Source organism: Solanum tuberosum, unplaced genomic scaffold, assembly GCF_000226075.1.
Source record: "Solanum tuberosum cultivar DM 1-3 516 R44 unplaced genomic scaffold, SolTub_3.0 scf00051, whole genome shotgun sequence".
Classification (NCBI taxonomy): Eukaryota; Viridiplantae; Streptophyta; class Magnoliopsida; order Solanales; family Solanaceae; genus Solanum; species Solanum tuberosum.
Genome location: NW_006238978.1, coordinates 839,095 through 848,856, shown reverse-complemented (window position 1 = coordinate 848,856; position 9,762 = coordinate 839,095). Strand labels below are relative to the sequence as shown.

Below are 9,762 nucleotides of genomic sequence, written 5' to 3'. Positions count from 1 at the left end.
GCGGCCCAATCGCGGCGGCGACGGCAGCCGTGCCACCGTCGGGAACCATCAATTATGCTGACTCAGCAGATTCCTCACCGGGATCCCGCCATACTGATTCCTGGGACGAGCAGCAGCAGCCGTCACACACCGCCGCCGCCACCACCGGCGGAAAACTCCGGTTAATGTGCAGCTATGGAGGACACATATTCCCTCGTCCCCACGACAAAACTCTCTGCTACGTCGGCGGCGACACCCGCATTTTCGTCGCCGATCGTAACAGCTCGTTGGCTGAGCTGTCTGCTCGGCTCTCTAAAACCCTTCTCGGAGGCCGACCCTTTTGCCTGAAGTATCAGCTTCAGAACGAGGACCTCGATTCACTTATCTCCGTTACCTCCGATGAGGATCTGGAAAACATGATCGATGAATACGATCGTATGAGTTCGTCTTCTAAAATTACTCGGCTTCGTTTGTTTCTGTTTCCGAGTAAAATTGATTCGTGGAATCCTTCAATTGGAATGATCAGAGATAGTTCAGTGAGATCTGAAGATTGGTTTGTTAATATTTTAAATGGGGCAAATTCTACTGCTTCAACAAAGGTATTTTCTGAGTCTTCTTCAGTGAATTGCCTTCTGGGTTTAGACGATGATTTAGGAAATGCGAATATTAAAGAAGTAGAAGCACAATTAGAGGTAAAAAATGGTGGGAATAGTGTGAAAGGTACTATACATGATATTCAATCGGTGCCGGATTCTCCGATGGTTGAAACGACGTCGTCTTTTGGGTCGGGATCGTCTATGCCGTCGCTGGCGAATTTGCCGCCGATAAGGGTTCATGTTGAGGAGAGTCAGAAGGGAGGTGGAATTGAGGAGCAGTTTGCACAGATGACTGTTGGGGTTAAGCAGAAGAATGAGGAAGGGGGATTTTTGGGTTTAGCTTCACCGCCGGCGCCAGCTGTTGTAGTGCCGACGACTGTTGTTTCCGGCGTGACGGCAGTTGAGCAGATGATGCAACAACAGCAGCAACAGATACAGCAGCCTCAGCAATTGATGTCAAAGCCTGTTATTCCATCTGATTTGCCTTCCCCTGATTCAGTTTCAAGGTAAAATTCTCTACAAAAATCTGATCTTTTTGCAAGAATCATAATATATCTGTTTGTTGAAACATATTAATTGCCTGAGTCCGAGAAATGGTGTATTTACTTGACGCAAGTCTACAACATCAACATAACCAGTGTAGTCCCACAAAGTGAGGTCGGAAATGGTAGAGTATACACAAACCTTACTCCTACCTCAGAGGTAGCTAGGAAGCCTTAGAGATAGATAGTAGTAGTATTGCCGCTGCAGTTTCTTGTCCTCAGAGATTAGAGTAAAAGGTTAGTAGGAAGCAGGGCGTTGTCTTGTTGTCTGCTCATATTAGTAGTAGCAGTATTGCTCTTGTAGTGTCTTTTCCTCAGAGCTTAGAGTAGTAGGTTAGTAGGAAGCAGGGCGTTGTCTTGTTGTCTGTTCATATTAGTAGTAGTAGTATTACTAGTGTAGTTTCTTGTCCTCTGATTTTTGTTACTATCTGTTGTTCATATCGTGTTCTGTTGTAGTTTGTGTTTAGTTACTATTTGATATTTTTGTTATTATGTGTTGTTTCTTGTACTTCCATTACGTCTTTTTTCGGGATTGCTTTGGGACTGTTTTTAAGATTTTGATTCAATTTGGTGCAGTGAGGGTAGTGGTAGGCAAAGACATTACTTTTATCAAGATCCAGGGGTTCATTTCCAGTCGGGGAGCGGTAGGATTTCAGGTAATTCAGTTGATCTGAATATGAGTGATTCGATGGGAAGGGTTCAGGTGAAACAACAAGTTCAGGATGGTGGTGGTGGATATGCATTGCCAGTACAATATGAGCAGCACCCACAAATGCTCCAACCCCAACAATATGTTCATGCTGGGCAGTATATACAACATACACCTTCGGGGCATGTGCCTATGACATCCTACTATCCTATGTACCCTTCACAGCACCAAACACATATGCAACACCCGAATCTTGAGCATCAGTATCCCGTTTACTTTATTCCTGCTAGACCTGGCCAAGGTTACAGTTTGCCATTGCAACAAACAAATTATACCGAGCCTGCTCAAACAGTCCCTCCTACTCGTTCCCAAACACCTCCTACTATGGTCAATCCGGCATCAGCTTATAATCCGGCTAGAAATAATCCGTCATCTAATCCTGAAATGGTTGCTGGTACATACAGAACTTCAGCTTCAGCGGCTCCACAATTAGTTCAGATCACTCCTGGCCAGCATCAGCCACAATACGTGAACTACTCTCAGATTCAACATCCTTCTCAGTCAATTCCTCCTACTTCAGCCACTACCACCAATTATGCTTATGAATTTGCTGATCCACATGCTAAGATGTACTACAGTCAGGCTCTTACTCCCCAATTGGCTGCGCAGTATCAAACCATGACATCCCCCCCTGCAGTAAGTTTCGCAGAAACTTCCTCTCAGCTCCCTGTGGAGAATTCGAAGCAGCAAAATTAGAACTTTGCAGGCATGAAACTGTGAGTTGATCGTAAAGAAGCAATTTTGAAACGTTGGTTCAGTTTGTCTTGAATATTCTGTTTAAATGTTTGAATTCTTATTGTTATTGGTTTGTCGAATGTGTAAGTTATAGGTAATAAGAAAGTCGGGGTCTTTCTTTTCTTTTCTTCTGTAAGTAATGCTGTTATTACCCATGAAAGCATAATGGTACAAGATCTTGCTGTAAAATTTCAAACTCATATGGTACATTCTCAGTTCTATGTATGGTTTTCGGAACAAATATAAAGTCGTGATTTGAGGGATTTCCAAAGTTATCGCTATGTTGCCCTGCATATATTTGTTAGTTTCACTCCTCTGAATCTTGTTGTTTCTTTGTTCATGGAGGACGATATAACTCGTTCTACAATATACTGTCAAACCTCTCTATAGTGACACTGTTTGTCTGGATAATGTTTAGCTACTATAATGAAATATTCTTATATTGAGAACATGTATTTTAACGGCTCCAATAAGAACTTGATTGTTACAGTGAAATGTTGTTATAGAGAGATTTGACTGTATTATCTCGAGATTTGTGATTTCTGCAGCTTCATTCCCAGTCTGTTGTTTACAAAGTTGGTATTCTTTATTTTACCAACTGTATTCATTAGTATGGTTTTGTAAATATTCTGTACACTGATTTTCATGTTATCGTAGTAAGAACCAAATTAGGATCAATATTCTGTTTAATTACAGTGTGTTAATTCTTTCGATAATAACTGCAGTGTCGTGGCCAAGTCAGTTTGCGTGCACCTTGACTAACCTCTTGTGGTACTTGCTATCTTCGAAAGCATAGGTACCAAAGAACTCTATTCCCCAATGCTTAGTCAGATGAGAAGAAAAAACCTCGCCTCCATTGAGATTTTGTATCCGAGACTTTATGATTCTTAATTCACTTCTTTAATTACAAGATCACATTCTTGTATTTAATATTTCTAGTTGTAAGAGCCACATGACTTCTATCAAGCAATAAGAGCGCAACAAATGATGTCACACATCACATATCCGAGCTTTAGAAGGACGGGTTTATCATCTATCGAGTTTCAAATCGTGCCCAGAACCATTATAGTTCCTCATATGCTACCAAACAACCTACTTCAAATGAGTCACATAAAAGTAATATTTGTTCACTGATTATCATGTCATTTTTCATTAGGTTTCTTTAATCTTCATTAACAAAGTTGATTAAGATTAAATATTATATACTTTAAAAGGTACGAGGTTTATGACAAAATTGTCTGTGTAATTAATACCAATCAGTTTATGCAAGATTTGGATTGTCTTTCCCAATGTTTTATGTCAAAAGCTGGCAATTTTCTTTTATTTTAGTTTAATTTGCTGAGTCCTTGCCATGTCATAGCCAGCACATGTTTATGTCTCATTTTGAAACTGCAATTATAACAAATTTTGACCTTCTTGGGAATCTTCATTTATGGTTCTTTTATGTGTTCTCAACTATAACAACAGTAAAAATTTAATTGTATTCGATGTTTATAACAAATCAATATTTAATTTAATATGTGCTTACATTAGATGTTTTTTTCATCATTCATCCCAACTTATGTAGTGTATTTTGATTTGATATAAAGTTTAAGAGAGAAATAATTATTTTTTGAAATTATGATCTAAAATAAGTCAGAGTATATGTTTGTATAACTATAAATCATTTTATTGAGGATAAAATAAAGATTTTAAAGTTAAATTGTTATTAAGTATAGAAATATATTATTCTTTTTATGATTGACTAACAAAAAGTGAGTTATATAAACTGAAGCAGAGATAGTATATGTTAACATCTCACTATATTAATTATCTATAGTAAGTTAGTGTGTTTTGGTGTAAAAATAGCTGATGTGAATGTGTTTTTATTTTAAATCTAGAATTGAATTTAGAATTTAAAGTTTTTGAATTTTTAAATTTTTGTAACGATCTTACGTTAATATACAATAATAACTAGTTCTAGTTAACTCTTTATATATGTATGCACTTCCAACACATCCATCTTCCAATCTTAACTATAAATTACTCTTTTTCGTTCAGTTTATGCGATTCTATTTACTTTTTAAAATTTGAAAATATGTTAATACAAATTAATATAAGTTTTGTTTCTTTTTAAAACTCCTTTTCCAGTCAAATAAGTTTACAAATGGAGTACATGAAAATAACAAACTAGGGCATAATGAATGATGATTATGACGTGATGGATATGATTCCTTTATCTTTAATCAGAACTCTAATCTCATATTTTGAGTCCTAAATATAAAAAAGATTCTAGTAGGAAGCGATTTTTCCTTTAATGGATCTTAACTAATACAAAATTCAGATTAATCAAATTCCTAATATAAATACTGAACACGATACGAGAAATTAAAAAAAATAATAATTTGGACATGAAATAGTTAGGTGAAGTTCCAATTTTTGAGTTTGGTGAGCAGTCAGCTTGATCTTTTAGCTTCAACCAAAGGACATATTACTAATTAAGAACATTTATTCCTCAAGCCATTATTATTAATCAAAGGAGTTAAATTTACTAATAAATGTCACAAGTTTATTAATCCATGCTTCAAAGTTTCTCTTTCCTTTTTAAAAATATATTTTTTTATAATTAACTTAATTATGTTTTTATCTTAATCTATATGTAATATTTTTTATTTCTATGTAGTCCTGACATCATTCTCTCTCTCTATATATATATATAATTTTTTTACAATATTCTCAACTCTTAACAATGATTTCTAAATAGTCCTAACAAAGGTAATAAAATGAAAACAAAATTTAAAAAAATTATAATGTAAACTTGGTAAAAGAACAAGGAAGAAACAAATACCAAACAATGAATAGTCATCAAAAGAAATATAGTTATATGAATAATATCTACTACTTACTCTGTTTCAATTTATTGGATCTACTTTTCTTTTAAGTCCACTTTTTTAAATGTCTTTTTTTTTTTTTGGCAATTCTTCTAATTTTCCATCTGACATGTTTACGATTACAAAATTAAATATTAATAGTACATGACATATCTTTAGATTATTACTACGAGGTTTGAAAATCTACTTTACTTTTTTAAATTTCGTGTTAAGTTAAAATCAAATAAACAAATTAAAATAGAAAAAATATTCCTATTCTAAATAAAAAAGAGAAAAAGGATCTTAGATGGTGATAGAGGATAAGTAGGGTTCAATATTCAAAGAATTGCCGCAAAGTGAGAATTGGGAATAGTATTCGAGGTGTAGAGAGATGAATAAAATTTCTTCGTTGTTAATGAGAAATCTTAAATTCGAGATATAAGTAGATCAAAATATTAATAGAAAATGATTTCCTTGTGTTTTTTTTTTTTTTTTGTCTACTTCCCTTTTACTCAGGGTAGTGAAAATTCAAGATATTAGGAGTAATAAAATTTTATTCAATATGAATCTGAATTAATTTGACTTGGTAAATTTAAATAACATATGATTATGTTGAATTTTTTTTTCAAATATATACGAATTCCTAACAGGACAAATCTTTGGTATTCTTTTCATATTTATATTAAAGTTTTGCGGCAAATTTGAAATTCTCTTCTCTTCTCTTGCTTTATCGTTATCATAATTTATTAAGGGTTATTTGATTTTAAAAAAAAAAGTAATTTAATATAATATTTTATATAAAATAATATAATATTTGGTTGTACAGGAAACAAATAATTGATGTATCACTAATGCAATGATTGGACGGTAGAGGTATTAAATAAAAATTCTATATTATATTTCATGACCTAATCAACAATGTTGAACTGAATTTTCTTAATTTCTTCGCATATTACTTTTTCATATTATGAATCTTCTTTGTTAAAATCTTCGTAAACCAATGGCGACAACCCCCTCCCCCCACCCTTCCAAAAAAATAACACGAATTTTTCACACGGCGATCTTTATTTGAAATATGAGGGGCTAGAACCCTTTTGGAGAAAAAAAATATTTTTATGTTAAAATTCATGACATTATAAATGGTCCAACATTGAACAAGTCATGTCTATGTATTAAATGTTCATAACTGTGGCCACTACAAATCATCATATGGTAAATCTGACTCACTAGCCCATATAGTTTTCCTATTATTTAATTGATATTTGTATTAGAATTTGATTATATTTGGATAGCGTATTATTGTAGAGTCTATTTCTAAGGAGGTGTTTTTAATAGAATCTTTTCATTCTATAAGAAGCTCAAATTTGAAATATTTGATAAGGATAAAGAGATTACAATCAATCATCCCGTCATAATGCATGTTGATATCATTCAATATAATTTCTTTTTAGTTTTTCATCTGGTATCTATAATACAGCTCAACTAAATTTGAATTTGTGCATTGTAACATTTCTGGCAGCTCGACTAAATTTGAATTTGTGCATTGCAACATTTCTGGAGTCGACGACGCTCCCAACATGTTTTTTTCTTTAATTTCATGAAGTTCGAACCTGATATCTCTGGTTAATGGTGAAGATGAAGATCACAACCATCCTACTATAACTCATGTTGTTATCAACACATAGTGTTTCTATTTATTTTTTTATCCGATGTTCGCATTGGAGTTCAACAGAATCAAAATTCATGCATTGTAAAACCCATTTCTAGAGACAACGACACTCTCCACATGATTTTTTTCCCCAAAATTCGAATCCAAATTCTCTGATTAAGGGTGAAGATTAGGATCACAATATCCCACTATAATCCATATTGGTATCATCCCATTGAGTTTCTTTGTGTATTCTCATTCAATATTTGCATTAGAGTTTGACTAAATCCAAATTCATGCATCACAAAATCCAGTTCTGGAGACGATGACACTCTCAACATAATTTTTTTTATTTTAAAAATTCAAACTCGAAACCTCTGATTAAAAGTGAAAGAAACTTTAATTTAGCCATACATATACTACTACAATTCTAGTCCACCACCTTTCCTTTTCTTGAAAAAAGATGCACATGTTGAGTCAACATCAATTGTACGTTTAACATTTCTACATTTTTCCTGTTAAATTCAAATATATGGTTATTCAACTTTTATTTTAGTGGACCAAAATCATAAAATTAAATATTTGTAATAAAAAATAAATTACACTGGCAGTATATATTACTTAAACGATCTTACATAAGGTAGATTTTTTAAAATTTATGTCTAAAGTGAAACATAAAATATCAATTAAAAGATTCTCGACACATTTGATATGGTACCATGTACTATTAATTTAATTGCACCTCACCTTTAATTAATCTCTAATATGTAGAGCCAATTAAGATTTCTTTTTTACCATAAAGAAAGTACGAGGTTTTTGTAACTTTTGTGATTGGTATCAAGTAGTTTTCGGCATAGATAAATTCAAAATTTAAAGTTTATAATTTTTTTATATTAATTTTAAGTTTAATATATAATAATAGTAACTTAATTCATGATTAAATAATTATAAATAAAATGTAATTTAAAATTTAGATTTTCAATAAGTAATTTTAAAATTCTAAATTCATCTCTAATCGAAGGTTGTTCTAACCTTAACCAACAAGTGTCCTTGTTGCTGACTCCTTGCCATTGCACAGCCAGCACCAGTTTCTTTTGTCTTTTGCATCAACAACTTCTTTTGAATAGCAATTATGATAAATATGACTTTTTTGGTAACTTCATTTTTTTAATTTTTTTTTAAGTTTGATTTATTTGTATCCATATTGAAAATTCACTTTATAAGGTAAAATATTCTTTATTAAAGATGACTCTGTACTCTGAGTTTACATTTGAGACCTCTAATTAATAATTGATACATACTTATAATCACATCCTACAATCTTTGATGATATTTGGTGTGCATTAAGAAATATCGTAACTAAATGATAAATATTTATTCATTCTTAACTAGAAAATGAGTTCGGGTTCTATACATAATTATCTTTATTTAACTTAAAACCTTCTCAACTCAAATCTTAATCCAATATTTTACAGATATTAGACACCAAATAAAAAACGAAAAAAAATAAAGTAGTATTGTGCATCTTGTCAATGTCCATATCAACAATTAAATCTTCATGTACTAATTAGTTTTGTTTTTATTGCCATAGTAGCATAGATACTATCCATGTGATTTGGACTACAAACCTACACCCTCCCTGACCCCCACCATGAAAAATATATTATATTATTAGATATTTTTACCTGTTATATTAATAATTTAGTTGTTTGGCTGCTGAACTTTCATCTTGTTTGTAATTGTTCGATTTTTCATCTTGTAATTTACTTCTCAATTTCTCCTTTTTCTACTCCATTACTTTATTTTAATGAAACAACCGTGTTATATATAACAAGTAATTATGTTACTTTAAAATTATAAAATTTATATTTGAAGAAGGTTTACCTATAAATATCTTAGGATAATTTGATGGTGCATGTAAAAAATAATTGCCCCTAGAATTTGGTTCGGGGAAAAAGCTCATCGCACGTAATGTACGAATCAGGTTTATACTTGAGCAAAGACGAATAAAAGGCGATTTTGTTATCCACGAGGCTAAATTTTTAGACAAAGTTACAACATTTGATCACTCGTCAAAATTTTTTTACTACCGCTAGTCGATACAACAATTTAGCAATTTTAATATGCTTTTTGTTTTTCCGAAATGGAGCATTACTCGCCTCACTTTGTGAGATTATAACGGATATGTTGTTGATGGACCGTTACTCTTTGCATTCAGTAGAGCTTACCATTCTAATTTTTAAAAGCCCAATAGGCCCAAAACTGAGAAGTGTATGTAAGCCCAATCATTTTGTGGACCATTGGCTTTTGATTGGATGATTTACATATATAACCACTTAGGACTATTATTTAGAATATTAACCAATGCTTGAAAAGAACACCTCCCTCTTTAATGGTCTTACGTGGTGCGGATATAAATTAATCAGGACTAATAAATGAGTATCGTACACCAGGTGAAAACAAACGATACATTAAGTGACGAGATGATGAAGTGGTATGAGGTAGGTGTTTGGCTAAGCATTTTCTAGCTTATCTACGCGTTTGGTAAATAATAATAAAAAAAAAGTCTTTTACTATCTTATCCCTAATATCTTTGTAATATTTTGAAATACTATTCCTAAGACATAGCAACTCCTAAGTAAATAAGGGGAATTTCAATAACAAACTTATTAATACAAAAATTTCCAAACCCAAACATATATAA

At 32.4% G+C, this 9,762-nt stretch overlaps 1 protein-coding gene across 2 annotated transcripts in view; it reads left to right on the top strand.

Moving 5' to 3' along the window:
* The window catches only part of LOC102590490 (uncharacterized), a 3,318-nt gene extending 482 nt beyond the window's left edge, over nucleotides 1-2,836 (top strand). Inside the window, exons 2-3 of one of the 2 annotated variants that reach the window (XM_015307283.1) lie at nucleotides 19-1,081; nucleotides 1,694-2,836. In XM_015307283.1, the coding sequence (XP_015162769.1) occupies nucleotides 19-1,081; nucleotides 1,694-2,522 (1,892 nt within the window). In that variant the 3' untranslated portion in view covers nucleotides 2,523-2,836. Of the gene's footprint in view, nucleotides 1-12; nucleotides 1,082-1,693 lie in introns of both variants that reach the window. The other variant, XM_006344110.2, reaches the window with a different exon arrangement.
* Nucleotides 2,837-9,762: the final 6,926 nt, after the last annotated feature.